The sequence below is a fragment of the Gambusia affinis genome, linkage group LG18 (assembly GCF_019740435.1).
Source record: "Gambusia affinis linkage group LG18, SWU_Gaff_1.0, whole genome shotgun sequence".
In the NCBI taxonomy this organism is placed as follows: Eukaryota; Metazoa; Chordata; class Actinopteri; order Cyprinodontiformes; family Poeciliidae; genus Gambusia; species Gambusia affinis.
The window spans coordinates 12318453-12334788 of NC_057885.1; the positions used below are offsets into that span (position 1 = coordinate 12318453).

A 16336-nucleotide genomic window follows, 5' to 3' on the forward strand; every position below is an offset into this window, starting at 1 on the left:
CCAACATCAGAAAGTAAAAACTTAATTCAAATGTAGCTACGTGATATTTGCTGATTATATATCAGGTTATTGTATCGAGCTTTTGCACCTTTTATTCATTTGGTGTGGCCATAACAGAGGTAACACCATTTATGACTACACAATGCTGACTTGGCGGGCCGTTACAATTTTAATGGGGCCTAGAGTAAGCTCCCCCTTCGCCGGAGAGGAGGGTGACAGGGTGTAAGAGAAGGAGGGACCTCCACAGCGTCCTCTGCTTGTTCCGTCAAGCCGGACATTCAAAGCTAGGAAGCGGCCGGAACTGTGCTCCTCTTTAACGTCAAAAGCGCAACTTCGGCGGACGTCGTCTCGGTGAGTACGAGGCTAAAAACGTACAAAATAATAACCCTCCCGGGATGTATAAAGGGTATTCATTACTTATTTTCTTAATTTTCTTTTATTAAATACTAAAAATGAGACGCTTGTAGGACGTTTCTGAGCGCAATGGGGTTTATTTTGAAGGTGTCCACCGGTAGCGGTGCTTTAATGTCTGCGGACTTGATGCGCTCTCTCTCTCTCCCGGCGCTCTCTCTGAGCTCCGAACAGTCTGCTCGCAGAAACACAGCAGGATGCCACGGGGAGCACTCCGACTCTCGGCGTCCCTTTCACCATCTCCAGACGTCTCGCATCGGTCCCGGCCACTCTGATGGGCGTTTTTGCCCCCTTCTTGTTGCCCTCGACGCTTGGACATTTTCGGAAGCCGCGAAATGAAGCGAATGAACGTGAGCAACAACAAGAAGTGCATCCTTGCTGTTGTGCCTGTCTCCAGCATCACTAGTAGAGACCACTACTCTCTGTGGATGCGGTGCCTCTGTGCTTTCACTATTCTTAGTCCTTGTTTAGAGGATTTAATGTAGACTTGGACTACTTGCTTTCTTTTTTTATTATTACTGTTGTCTTTTTCTCGAGGTTTTCCGTCTGTGAAACAAAAAGATTTCAAGATACAGAAACTCCGGAAAACCAGCGACCACCTCGCTTGGCATCTGGAATAACCTTTCTTAGCGGTTATTCGCCTCCACAAGCATCTTCTTTCTCTGGGGTGGGGAACCCGACTGATGCTTGCCTTTGCTCGTCTGTTCGACTTCTGTATCGTCTCGTTCTGTTTGTCTGTTTGTCCCCACAGTGGCATGACAATTCATGAATGCGTCCAAGGACATGTTTGCACATTACGCATGCACCGTGGCGGTATAGTAGGCTGTGCGTAAGCTCCTTCTTTTATGAATGCCTTAACAGATTCATTCAATATCGTTGCTGTGTTTTAGAACAGATTTGGCAGATTCATTCTAACTTGACGGATGTGTTTGTGCATGGTGCGTGCGTGTGTGCGTGTGTGGGCGTGTGCGTGTGTGTTAATGGGGGTTACATCTGTGGCATATCACATTGTTTCACCAATAGGTTTTATTAAAAATAATAATAATAACTACAGGATTGGAATTTGAATTGTTTCCAAAAAGTTAAATAATATGAGATGTGAGGTTTGCCATGTTTCAACGCCCTATTAAATGTGTGTGCGTGGATGGGTCAGAGGGAATCTGCGCGCAAATGTATGTTAAATATTTATTTATTTATTTTTAATTCCTGGCTGCGCTAACACGATCCTCTTCATGCGTGTGTCTGTGTGTGTGCAGCCACGCTGGAAGTCGCCTCCCATGTGGCCATCGGGAGTGGGGAGCAGGCAGGCGTGCCCGCGGGAGTCGGCGTTGCGCAGGGCGGCCATCAGCGGCAACATCAACGCCCTGCCGCCGCACCATGTCCCCACCGGCCGCAGCGTCCGGATCTTCATCTGCGCTAACCCCGATGGTAAGACTTGAGAGCGTGACACCTGCCTGATACAGAGCTCAACCCCGTGGAGCCTCTCATCGTGGCACCAGAGCCATCACCCACAGTGCCTTGCAAAACTGTTCATAGACTTCCTGAAGGCACAGACATGAGCTTCAATATGTTTTGAGCAGCATCATTTAGTGCTTAATGCAAAGTGAAATATGAAAAGACAGGCCCCATCAAGCTCCCCAAGCCCCCCCCCCCCCTCTTTACATCATGAAGACTAAAGATTACAACAGACACATCAGTGGTAAGAAAGGGATGAGTTTAAAATAGAGTTAGATAATGCAGCAATAGCCAAATCTGAAATAACATGAAAAGTTTTGAATGTATCACAGAGCACTGTCCAGTCCATCGTACAAAAACGCAAAGAAAAAGTCCAAATGTCTGTGACAACTGAAAAAATATGGCATTTATGGAAGAAAAATATTGTTCAAAAGAAGTTCAAAGAAGTACTATTTGCCTCAAATAAAAAAAAGAAAAGTTTTGGGTTAAGACAGATGAAACTTTTGGTCTACACACAAAACACAATGTGTGGCAGAAAACCAGCATTGCACATCGTCCTGAATACACCATCCTGAAGCATCACTGAAGCATGGTGATGGTGGCATAATGCCATGTGGATGCTTCAGGAGGCACAGGGAATCTGGTCACAGCTGATGGGAAATGGGTGGAGGTTAGTAGCTGGAGAAGACTTGACACAGTTTCCAGCAGGACGGTGAAAGAAAAGACTAGAATGAGTTAGACTGAGTCGAGACTCAGTGGCAAGACTAGAAAACTGATGTTTTTACAGACGGTCTTCAACCAATTTCACTAACTTGTTCCACTTTTGAAATGATAATTTCTAAAATACAATGAAAACCATGTAGAACTTTCTTTCTAATACACAAATATGTATCGCCTTGTGTTTATTCTCTATTTTCAAGGCACTTTTTTTTTGCAAAGGTTTCATGCCTTTGCCTCTGCGGTGTGTTATCAAATTTTACCGCAGCTAGATCCCGAGCGTGTGTCCACTTTTATTTCCTGCATATATCACAAATGAGGAGACATTATCACCACATTCCGAGCATATGTGTCTTTGGCTTGCTGCTACAAACATGGCACTTTGATTTACACGGCACTGAGGTGTTCACTTACCCACTTATTCTAATTGTAGCACAGCAAGGGAAGCTGGGAAGGAAGGGAAAAAAAAAGAAAAAAACGTTGTGAGCCTTTTCCAATAAAGCATGTGACACAACAGATTGCTTTCAGCACAGACTGCGTGGTGCGAGCAGAGTGTAAGACAGTCGGGTCGCAGAGGAGACACCCAGTTGCAGCTCTGGATTTGAATATGCCCTCTGGGCGAGGGTGTAAAAATAGTCTCGGTAAAACTGGAGTAAACAAGGCAGGAGAAGTAGAGTAGGCTATGAGAGAGAGCGACGGACAGGGCGCTCTCTCAGCCACTTCCTTTCTTTTCTCTAATCGGAACGAAGCCTGCGTCGAAGGAACACGTGAACTCACCTGAGATTATTGGGCTGTAAAGAGCCGGGTATTGTTTGGCCACCTGTGGCCTGCTCAGACGGGGGCGGCTTCCTGTGTCGACGGGATTTTAACGCTCCGGTCTACGCGTGGATGGAAAAACGATGGAAAAACGATGAGAGGGCGAGCGAGCCGTGCTCGGAGTAAATCTTTAAACAGCATCCACACAATGGAAAGATACACACCTCAGTCAAAAACACAAAGACCTCCAATTACGAACCTCTGTTTTCAGATTAGTGAGGCACAAGCAACCAGTGCAATGCGCTGGTGCATTGAGTCTCCAGGTAGCAGATTCTGCCGTAACTTTAACTATTTACCTATAATTGCAAGCTAATGCTCATGGCATTAGCTTAGATTGTATTTTCCACTCTCTCAGTTACATAAAAACTCCAAAGAGTGTTCAGAAACTTTACTAACCAACAAATCTGCCCTGTTGGTAGGAGATTTAATTGATATCTAACAATCACCTCCATCTCTGAATAATAAAATAACCTTTCTTTGCCCATGAGCCCTGCTGCAGAGTGTTTCCTTATGTTCACTAGAGGGGGCTATCCATGCACTTATTTAGCACAGTACAGTGCATCTCGGTGAAAAGATGCTCTAATCTAAGGTCAGTGACCTGGATCAGAGGAATCGGTTCACATTATGATGGTGTTTTGAGCAGCTCAGCTTCTTTTCTCCTCATTACTGGGATTCAAATCCCAAAACAAGCAAAAAAAAGCTATTGATTGTAACAGTCCTTCACAAAAAACAAATCTGAAATCATAATATAAAACAAATATTTGAAATATTTTTCAGAATGATTGAGAGAGTTGTACACAATTACCAGTAGTGTTCAAGCACATTGGAGCAAAAGAGATCCCCCACATGTGTTATATGTTTATTTATTTTTAAAAAATGTTAAAAAATTATGCTGCGTTTTCCATCAACTTCTCACTTATGTCCAAATTGCGTTGATTTGTCACATAACATCCCAGACTGTGGTTTGTGTTTGCGATATAAAATGGGAAAATCTTCGATGCGCATTGCTACAAAGGAATCTATGTGCATGTGTGTGCGACCACAGCCGATCATTTAAAAACCCATTAGGTTTTGTTGCTGCAGTACCCAGACAGCAGTAACAAAACCAGGAAAAATCCTCGTGTGATTTGTTTTGGCATGTATCAGCGGATAGATTTTACAGCTCGTCTAATCGGTCGATTATCTGCGTGTGCCCATGGAGCCATACGGAGGCAGCCGCAGCACCCAGCTCAAGTCACCTGTGGGGAATCTGGCGCCGAAGCCGTAGCCTGCCTTCGAACGGCGAGATATCTCTTAAGCTGTTTAAATTTGGTAAAAGCAAGAAACCTGGAAGGCAAGACGCATGAAATCCAGCCTCCAAAGCACCACAGTCATCCCGCCTGTTTTAATTTACATTTTTTATTTTCATAAGGCTACTTCCCCAGAATTTCTTTTAGATTTTCTCGAGCTTCTTAGTTATCTGTTTCTTTCCATTGAGTCTGAGTCTGAGGGAAAACTATGTCAAATTGTGGCTGCTTTTTAATAAAAGTGCTTCATCGAGAGGGTGCTGAAAGTTGGACTTCGGGGGCTTTGCATGTCCCCATTCTGTGCTAAGAAAATGTTGGTGTTTTCCAGATGATTTCTTCTTTCCTGAGGCTTCTTGCCTCTGCTTGCTCCCTGAGGGGACAGAGGAGGTTCCTTTGATAAGTCTGGCAGCAGCTCCTGCTGACCTCTCCCCTAGTTTTGCAAAGCATCGCTGCACAATTAAACTCGGAAGAGTTGATCTTTGGTTCTAACTCTGTGAGACTTTGAGGCTTAAAATGGAACCAGTTAAATTAAAAAGTATTTAATTAGAGGCAGATGGTGTTGCTTTTTGCAAATAAAGATGGCCCAATTTTGGATAATTGGAAGACAATGTCTGTAAAAAGTGATAGTGATGACTCCCTCCAGTTATATGTGTAATAAAAAAACTCAGAAGTGCTAATATAAATATTTGGATTCATTCAGAAATCTGTCAGTTGGGTTCATTTGTCGCTCGTGTTACATCCGGTGTATCCTCTTTCTGTTTAATTTTACATCTTAAATTATTAGATGGAATAATTTAATTATGCACCAATAATCTGGTGCATACTTTCCCAATCTTAACAATTACCATCCAACAGTTTCAGTCATGTTTTCAGCCCCAACACAGTTCAATCATCAAATGATGTAAGCTTACTCCTTGCTTTTAACAAGACTTCTTGATCAGTGACCTGCCTTTGATGCAGTTTCTCATTCTATTCTCCTGATGAGATTAAAATCTTTTGCCATCAGTGGGATCTCACAAATTCTGTCTTCCAGTTCTTAATTAATATGTACAGTAACAACATTTCAGGTTCACCATTTCTCACTGATGTTCCCCAAGGCGCTGTCCAATTTCCCCTTCTTTCTATTTATTCTTCTTCTGTACCTTTTGGTCTAAGTTTTTTTTAAATAAGGCAGGGGTATTTTGTCTTATGCTGATGATATCTAGCTTTACATGTATAAAAAAATCAAATCTTCTTTCTGGTTGACTGTCTGTCCAAAATTTAATCATGGTTATCTGCTAACTTTATTAACACAACCCAGATTTGTTTGGGATAATTTTCTTTCTGTTAAAAATGATCTGATCTCTTCTATGAATGTTAAGAACTTTTTTTTTTTTTTTGATGATGATATGCACCCACTTTGATCCAGTTCAACTCGGTTTATTTAATTTGTTACAATTGTTATCAAATGTTGTGGCAGAACACTTCACAAAAACCTCTAAACAGAGATACAAAGTGCACTTTATCCAATCATACAGACAGATTCAATATCAGTTTGATGTATTTCTATCCAATCCTAGTCAATGCGGTCAAATTCAGTTTATTATTGCAACTGATAAGACTGTGTAAGAAAAGCCAGCTGACTGCATTGAGTCTTTGACTTTGCAGCAGCTAAGCCTATAATATACGGCTAATGCTACTGCCATTTTTGTCGATTTTCTGCTTTACTGTGACCCTATAACAATAAAATCTATATTTTTCTTTTTTTACCAAAGACCGTGTGTGCAAAATCTGTAAGATGAAAATCTGTAAGATGTCCCTGATTTTTTTTTCATTTAGCTTGTAGCTAGCCAGATTTCCTTGTAAAAATTAAACTGGTCTTCATCTCAAGTTGTTTTGTTGGTCGCAAAGTGGTTCTATTAAATCAAAATGCTTTTTGAAAGTTTCTTTCTTTCTGATATTTTGATCACATCTGTTCATAATTTGGGGGAATTGAGATGATTCCTTCAATTTTGACAGTTTTAAAATGGAAAGCACTTTTTTTGGCATTTGAACTGAACATGCTATGAACTTTTATTGCAGTAGGGGCAGCTGCTAGAACATATGCATATTTCTGTCAGGCTGGGCATTGCTGTTCTGACGATCTAATCGAATATGAGGTCAATGGCCATGATGCTGGGGAAACTTCTACAGTTATCCTCAACGCTGATCAAGCTGACACAGGTAGTCTCACTGTAAGCTCCAGTGGGTTTTCTCCACCCTCATTAAATCTTGTTTACATAAGCTCTAAGGTCTCCTCCTGATCGTATAATGCAAGAACATCTCATCCTTTTGACTTATGGGGTTTTCCAGGTCACTTGTTATTGATCACCATTCTGTTGACATGTTTCGGTTCAGTTCAGTGGAAGGTGTTGAACACTACATTCACCACTTTTGGTGAAACAGCAAGTTCTTTCTCACAAATTATGTATGTGTGCTGATTATGGGCCAGTTATGCACAGCCTGTGCTTTGGAAAAATAGTGGGAAAGTGTATGTCTTGAAACTGCACAGGTAAAGAACGTGTTACTTCTCAGTGGTGTAGATGTAGACATTTTGTTTCTCAGGTGTTTTGTTATTACCTGTCACGCTGTTGGTGTCTTTCAGTGATGTTCTCCGGATGTGTGTCATTTGTCGTGCTTCATTTTGCAATGACAGGTGAAGTGGCCGTCTTTGTTGTTGGCAGGTGCACCGCATCTTACAACAACAAGGACACTTTATTTTTCTATTCACATTAACCAACCAGCCATCTTGGGGTGAAAGTTCAAACATCCATCCATCCATCCATCCATTTTCTTACACCCTTCTCCTTGATGGGGTTAGGGGGGTGCTGGTGCCCATCTCCAGCGAGACATTTTGGGCGAGAGGCGGGGTTCACCCTGGACAGGTTGCCAGTCCATCACAGGGCAACACAGAGACAAACAGGGCAAACAACCATGCACAAACACACTCACACCTAAGGAGAGTATAAAGAGACCAATGAACGTAACATTCATGTATTTGGACTGTGGGAGGAAGCCGGAGTACCCGGAGAAAACCCACACATGCACAGGGAGAGCTCAAATATCAGGACATTGACCCCTAGTGGTCAAATAATGAGTAGCTGAGTAACTCAGCCAAAAGAGCAAACTGCTTTCAGTTAAGTTTGTCAGTCTTCACTTGTGCAGACAGAAGAATTTCTCTTTGTAGAATAAAATAGTTTAAAGTTATTTCTATGGCTCTATTAAATAATTATTTGTTGCAACTTGTGTTGCAAAGGAATACATTTTAGGCAGGATATTTGTATTATGGTACGTTAAAAATGAGTGTCAGCCTGCTGTTTCTTTTACATCAGCTCTTTATGAGAGCTGATTCTGTAAAAATGCAACTGAATGCTTGTCCTCTGGATTGTTTTGTCAGTAACTTTTTAATAAGACTTAGATAGCACCGGAATTACTTATTTTCTAATACTTTTTAACCAAATAGGAGAATAGTAGCTTTTAAAAAAATCTAGGTGTATTCTTGGACTCTTGGAGATCTCAGACTATTTTTGGATTTTAGTCCAAAAATAGTGACTCGGAAGGGAATCATCAGGGACATGTGGCTTATTTCTGCGTCCGTCCATTACTTCTCCAGAATGAGGAGAAAGAAAAAGATGAAAATAAAGACTGTGACAGCACAAATAAAAAGACCTGACAGCACATAGAAGAATGGTGTATTGTTCATTGCTAGTCAAACAAGCAGATAGGAAAACTGAAGAGATGGACACACAGGGAGACGAAGCGGGCGAGTGTAGGATCCAGTCTTTGTTCTTCTGCACGCTGCTGTGTGGACGACGGACCCACACATACATCAGGTTGCCATAACTCATCATCATCCCACTGAAAGACAAGAGACAGTTCCTTGTTACAAGCACAACACAAACAACAACACAGTGGAGTGTGTTGAGACAGAGAAGAGCTCCAAACATCCCAAATGCCTTAACAGGCACAATCTGATTCCACAAAAACTGTCACTCTTTGCAGATACGTTCTCGTTTCTGTCACCGAAATGTTTTGTTTATTGTACTAATGGGATGAGATGAGAGCACCCCCGATGCAGCATCTGCTGTATATTTCATGTGCATACAGTTACATGCATTTGGTTTCGGTTTGACATTTTGCCAGGGCTGCTGCGGGCAGATATCTGCTCTGTCACAGCCCCAAAGCCTTACTAAAGATAGACGAGAGATAGATACGTCAGAGTGGATTGCTGGACTCGTCCACTCACGCTGCGTCTGACACGGTCAGCAGCTGAAGGGCTGTTTGTTGCACGCGTATGTGTGAGCTTCTCTGCCGCACGGGGCAGTCTCTGTGGGGCATGTTCCGTTTTTAACTTTCCATCCACACCCATCACAGACAGACAGACAGACAGAGAGAAACCAAGACTGGGCCTGTCCAGATTCATTACAGTAACCATTTGGAAGATAGTTCAAAAAAATAAAAAATAAAAATAAAAAGTTGGGAAACAGAAAGTGGGACACATAAACAACATGGTACATAATGAACACTGTAGGGTATAAATGTACATATATGACACTGGTGCTGAGATATCATGATTTTGTTTTTAGACATAAAATTCCAATTATGCTAAATAGATTTTTATTTTTAAGTTTTGAATAAAGCAATTGTGCTTGCTGGTTAAAATTTAGAAATTTAAAGAGAAACTTTGTGTCGACTGTGGCTAGCACAGCTGTCTTGTTATTGGAAGATTGTAGGTTTGATTCCAGCTCTTTCCAGTCACATTTTGATGTGCTGTTGGGCAACACACTTAACCCCAAGTTACCTAGATCTGCACATTGGTGTATAAATGCATGGACGGGTGAATGTGGCTCTATTGTAAAACGTTTTGGGTGGTCAAAATGACTTGGAAAGTGCTATGCAAGCTCCGCCCATTTACCATTCATTTCTCTAATTTACCTGATGTGTTGGTGAGTAATACTTTGTTTGCTGTTTATTGTTCTTTTAGTCACAAGCAAAATATTGTGATTTTTTTTAAATCTTGTACAAACATACCAACGTACCTCTAAAACCTCTAGGGCTGTTTTAGTGTTTGCTGCTGAAGCTCTACGGAGTCTTATATTAGACTTACCACAAATGCGCCTCTTACTGTGAAGCTTCATGCCTCAATTTTCTCTTTGCTCACTTTTATCTTCAATTGTTCTGGCAGTCAACATCCACTTTTTGCTGAATTGTAGCTTTTAGTGTAATTTATACATTAACTCATCCCTTGCTAATTCTACCCTGGTAATTCAGAGAACGCCACATCAACTATTAAATCACAACCCTCCAGTGTACAGTTCCACCTCGCTGTCTCCACTGTTTGCATCAAGTGGCCAGGAAGTTCAGTTTCCCCTTACAGTTACAGCAGACACCCACACCCAACTCTCCTGCAAAGACACAGGAGGAAGAGAGTGATAGGTGTCAGGAGACGGGGAAGAGAGCATGACGAAAGGGGAAGAAATTGGATTTGTCTGCTGGTTCAGGATTCACAAAGAATTTTTCCAACAGATGGGTTTTACTGCAATACCCTGCATAAAGCGGTGCAATAAAAAGGTAGAAAGACTAAATATTAGATTTATCATCTGAGAAAAGTGAATGTAACTCGATCCTTACTAGTCCACGATGCTGTAGATTATTAAAACGACAGGAGGAACTTTTATGATTAATCCTCTGCTTCTGTCTTACGTGGGGTGCAATTATGACATGACACAAGACCAATTTTCTGATCTTTTTCTTTGAAATGAAAAACTTGCGAGCACATGCCACTAAAGTAAGGCAGACATGTGTTGTACGCTGACACACTTAGTTTGTTCAGCTGCATACAAATGTGTTTGACCTGTTTGTTGTCATATAAAAAATGAAACCAGGAAAGAATAAATACAGGGAGAAACATCATTTGCAGTTAAATGAACTCACAAGAGTTCAGCAAAAAAAAATTTTGAATGCTGAAGAACTTAGAATGTTTTCTGTGTTTCAGACACAGAAGCAGAGAGGAATGCACTGAAAGAGCACGTCTACCCTAAACTGCGAGACTTCTGCAGGGAGAACTATGGGATTGAATTCCAGGTAAGAGGTCGTCTTTGTCCTTTTTTGTTGTTTTTGCCTCCAAAGAATGAGAACATTCAAAATTAGTTTTTTTTCCTAGGTGCTTGTAATATAGAGCTACGCGTATATTATGTCTTTTAGAGCTATTTGGAGGTGTTGCAGGCCCCTCGGGCTGCAAGCGCAAGTCTGTTTCTCGTCAAGCGGACACAGAAGGGTAGCAGAGATAAGGCTCCCATTGGTGAAGTTTGGCACGCATGTAGATGTGGATAAGGCAGTGCGATGCGAGGGCTTTCCCTTTGTTGTTGTTGTCGTAAGAGAGCAGCCACGTCGTCTCTGCGGCGTCCACTGATCCAGATAATTTGCATTTCAAATCAATGGACGCAAAGAGATTGCTATCAGAGGCTTTTGTTTAGCAAATCCAGGAGAGTCCTTTAGGCAGGGGACGGAAAGGAGGGAGATTTCTCCCATATGGTAATTGGTTCCTGGACAGCTTCATGGCATTTCTGTCAAAAGGGGAACCTCTGACTTGTTTCTGACAACAACGATCACCTGATTCTCCTTTTATTGAGGTTGTTTGGATCAGGAGCCAAAGCCCTGCTCAGAGTGGTATATGGTTGGGGTGGCTCCTTACCTTACAGTTTGTAATACTTACAGCATCCAGTTTTACACCCTACATGTGTTATTTAATTACCAATTCCAAAAAGCTGTTGAGTAAAAAGTTCAGCGAGTGCATTAATGAGCAAATTACAAATTGACTTCATGCAGCTGGTTTGCAATCGGAGCAATCGATTCATCCTGATTGTTTGGTTTCAGAGCATCTTTGTTCCAACACTCACACGCTGCCCTGTAAGGCAGATTAACCTGTGGTTTTAACCGTTTGGCAGCCTCTCGTGATGCCACACACGTCACACATACATGAACAGAAGCGTGTGCGATAAAAGAAGATAACAGAAGACTCTGGGTCACGTGTCTGTCTGGTGATTCAGCTCCCTGCGACGAAGCGTGAGCTGAAATGATTATGCAGAAGGCCTGGAAGTTAATACCGTGACTCACTTGCTTTGCTCTTCTTCCTCCCCCTTCTTCTTTTCCTCCTCCTCCTCCTCCTCCTCATCCTCACCTTCTCCATATGAGAGTCGCCTCCTTGGCTGGAATCACCTTTTCACTGGAGCTCGCTGATGATGCGTGCCAATATGTGTGACCACGTTTGGCTCATGAATCATTTGCCGTGTGAAATCCTTAATGATTTACCCACCCCGTTCTGTGTTGTGGATTTTTTGACGAATTGAATTTGTCCTTATTTATTATTTTTTATTTGTTTTGCATTTGTAATTTACAATCAGTCCTGCCTCCTCCTTCACATCCACACACCCCTCTTATCTCCCCCCATTACTCACACACGCTCGTGCACGCCCGCAGCTGACACACATATGCCAAAGCTGCTGCCGAAAACCAATTCTCCCAAGTCCCTCATCATTTGGCTCAGTTTCCATACGGAGCATTCCCCAAACAGGATGGAGTGGGATTGCGGGAGATGAAGCGCCGGGGAAATGGGCCACAGAAATCCAGCCCAGAGGCCGAGGGTCGCGTCCTCATTCAGTCAGCGCACAGCTTCCTCAGCCCTCTTTAGCAAATTTATTCCTCTGTATCCTGCTCCTTTTTCTCTTTTTTTTAATCAGTCTCTTGCATCCTTACTCTTCTCATCCAATATTTAAAACCAAACCAAGGCGAGAAAATAAGTGGTTACAGTAGAGAGTTTTCCTGAAACACAACTGTCTGACAAGGTGCAAGTGAATACTTGAAGAAATACTTTAATGGGCACCAAGAAAAAAAACCTTCACATTCCGTATGAGAACTAATTAGGGTCCCATCAGATTGCCACCAATTGAGCTGATAGTGAGAGACACAAGCTGCATTTACATCATCTCGGGAGAAGAAGAAGTGTTTTTGACACCACACAGAGACTGTGAGCTGTTATTTGCAGGGGCAGATTACAAGCATTACTGTCTGTTTCCTCCACGACTGCTTGTTATTTTGGAACGAAGCCTAATTGTCAGTCCAGTTTGCTGTCCAACTGTTTAGATCGGATTTTGATTTATTTCAGTACTTACGTATTTGTAGGGACAATTAAGAAACAGGAAGCAGATAAATAAAACTAATGTGATAAATATATATAAATTAAATTAGTGATTTACCAAGAGACTTGCAGTTGTTATTGCTGCAAAAGGTGGTTCTACAAAGACACAGGTTAGCTACATAAAAACATAAACCACTGGGGTTTTTTTGGTAAAAAAAAAAAAAAATAATAAAAAGAAGCTAAAACCATACAATTTTCTTGTTGTACTTTGTGTTCATTTCTCACATTAAGTCACAATAAAACTTATTTGAACATATTTTCAATAAATTACCTGATTAATAAAAACAACTAGTCAGAACAAGGACAATTCTCCAGGTCATTGGGAATAGCAACAAAAATGGAAAATTTTAACATTTTTCTATTTTATAAGTTGAACTGGAGGTTTTCTATTTGCTAAAACCAGCCTAACCTGAGTTGTTTTAATTGAAGGGATTCTTAACGTTCTCCTGCTTTGAGAGAAAACAAGATTATGTGAAACAAGGGCATGAATCCTATGTGAGAATGCAGTTACTCTCATCTGATGTTGCCAAGAAATAACCTTGATTTTCTTATTTTAATTCAGCGGTGAGACAAAATGAACTCCTCCCTTAACCAGGAGTAAAACAGCATATAATAGCAGCTAACATTGCTGCTATAATCCTGTTAATATAGTATACAGTGTTCAGCCATTGTCACTTTTGTGAATTTTATTTCTTGCAAAACAAGTGGGACATTTAAAGACGAACGTAAAACAAAGCTTTCTTAATGTATTCCATTTTGCCTGTATTTAAAGGGAGGGGAACTGTCACTGCTTAATATGGCGGACAGATTTCTTAAAAAAAAAATAATAATAAATAACACCCACTCTTAAAGCTACTAAATCTATTTTTCATCTTTTTCGGAAGAAACTAAAGAGTCAAATTAAATCACATTTTAGAGATAGAAAACCTAAATACTATCTTATAAAATGGAAAATCTTTTAGACCACGAGAAGTATTTTAAACGGTACTTTTCTGACAGAGCTACATCTTTTGAAAGATGACCAATTATTTGGAGGATGACATGCTGTCGGGAACAGCAGGGCAATCCCTGAATATGGTGCTGGTTTGGTAGGTCTAGAAGCTGCTTCACAAAGACTGCATTTCCACAGACTTTTTTCCTCATTAATGGACAAAGCGGCATATAAATGAGTTCACGCTAGAACTGGATACTTAGCTATCGCTACCTTCTTTCTACCTGGACATGTTCTTACTGTGGGGGACCAGTTGCTGGGGACTTTAGATCAAGGACCCCCCTTCCATTAAAACGATTCTATTCTCTTTCCTATGAATATTTTGTTTTGTTATTAAAAAGCACTGTGCTTCAATGTCCATGTTAAGCTGTACATTCATATATATGTTGATAAGTATTCTGGCTGAGAGTGAAATAAGTTTAGAAAGGGATCGGTTTTGAACAGGCGCTTAGGGCAGCCCGGGGTCCTAAGTTTCTGTGTTAAAGAATCCGAGTTGTAGATAGCAGCCTGAGTGTGACGCACGTCGGATTATGAATCTTGTTCGTGTTTCCAGAAAAAAAGGAGAGTAAAGGAAATTTACAACCACCGCATGTCTCGACATCGCTTTTGTTCGAGTGTGGAACATTACTCTTACTCAATCAAAAAGAAAAGGGTTTTGACCAACAATTTTCCATAGATTGTTTAAACTTGGGTGTGCCATCCTAATTGTCTTCAGGCTCAAATTATAGAAAAAATAAATAAATCCAATGCACATGTAGTTCCTCCATCTGATTACCTGGACTTTCTAATTCTCATTTTGTATCACATTCTTCTCTCAGTCTGTTCCGTCTCTGGCAGCCGGCCATCATCTCTATTCACCGCATGTTTCCTCTGTTTAGTCCCTGTTCAGAAAAGCCAGCTGCCTTCTCATAAAAAGATGCTGACAATCGACGGAGATAATCAAAAGTCAAATATGAAACGTGTGTGGGGCTTCGCTGGCGCTGTATTTATAGATAACCCACGGGAGAGTTATTCATTTGGTAGAGGATGTCTCACTTATCGTGCCAGATTGTTTCTGTAAAATCCGGTGAACGTATGCACCTTCGGAAACAACAACTGAAAGGACATTGCTCTACAATTACAGATTTAAGTGGATTTTCTGAGTGACAACATAAATATAAACATATGCTGCCCCTTGGATCAGATGTGCTCTCCAAATGCCCTCCAGCAACACCTACACTCTCTCCCACACTTTTTGCCCTCGAGCAGGTTGAGACTACCTCTGCCTTCTTGCAGCCAGCAGCCAGTCTGACTAAGAGACAACTTTCTGCTCTGCACTTTACACTTAACCAGTTAGTAGGAAAGGCTGATGATACCCAAAGGATCCATTGCTACCAAAGTTTCTCTGAGTCGAGAATTAAATAGACTTTGAGTTCAGGCTTGACTGAAATGCAACATGTGTGCCCTGGGACACATATTTATACTTTTTAAAAAAAATCTGGAGAAATTTATATTTTGACTCAACTATTGCTAAGAGATGAAGACAGATTTTTCACTGTTCATCTTTCCCGTAATCCATTTGAAGAATTGGTAGCTGTCCTCCCCACACAACCGAAGTGTAACAGTAAAGTTCTTACAGCAATCTGTGCAGAAGTGGACTTCTTTTGTAACCTTTAGATCTTGATGTAAGTCATAAAATAAAGAAATTTGGCAACAAGACATCTTTCAGAATGTCAAATATAAAACTGCAGCAAAAGAGCCAAAGATTCACAGTATCCACTCCTAATCTTTACGTCCACTAAAGTATTATACCTCTAGGATGTCACTCATTGTCATTTTTGTTTGATGTAGTCTAGAAAATTCTGGGAACGTATGAAGCTTAATTTAAGTAAAGTTAGCCTTAATATTATCCATTTCCCTGGAAATAGGAATATTATCCATTTCCTACCAGAGAGCAATTTTTATTAAGTAAAATTACTCTCATAATTTTACCAACATTTTTCTTCTCACTTCAGCAATTTAAGACATTTCATTGTAGAAACAAATGTTTTTGTTGAAAGACGTTAAGTTCAAATCTAAGTTTTTCTTCCTTCCTTCCTTCATCACTTTCTGCAGGTTTTATTTAGACCTCTGTAGTAATATTACATGTTGATTTCTAAACCTTAACTTTGAAAACGATGACATTTTGATGGAAAGAAAGTCGTGTAGGATTCCCGAGAATTCATTTTGTCTTTATTTTCTAGCAACCACTTAACCCAAGCAGGTGGAAAAGCAACAAAACGAGCAGAACACACCTTGTTAAAATGTTTTTAAAATGTTTGTTCTTAGTACAAATGGTTGAATTTATAATCTCTGAATGCAGAATGGGTTCTGCAAAGCAAGTGAAGAATCAAAGCCGTTCAAAATGGCTGAATTCAGCTTTGGTTCTGCATGCATGTTTGTTTTGCATACGATAGTTGGTCTGTT

The 16336-nt window shown here is 40.8% G+C and overlaps 1 protein-coding gene across 5 annotated transcripts in view; it reads left to right on the forward strand.

The window, feature by feature from the left end:
• Positions 1-15: 15 nt before the first annotated feature.
• LOC122819825 (NACHT and WD repeat domain-containing protein 2) overlaps positions 16-16336 on the forward strand; it is a 43947-nt gene continuing 27626 nt past the window's right edge. The window contains exons 1-5 of one of the 5 annotated variants that reach the window (XM_044096790.1): positions 679-761; positions 949-1078; positions 1163-1236; positions 1668-1839; positions 10699-10787. In XM_044096790.1, coding sequence (XP_043952725.1) covers positions 1689-1839; positions 10699-10787 — 240 coding nt within the window. In that variant the 5' untranslated portion in view covers positions 679-761; positions 949-1078; positions 1163-1236; positions 1668-1688. The other 4 variants (XM_044096788.1, XM_044096789.1, XM_044096786.1 and 1 more) reach the window with 4 other exon arrangements.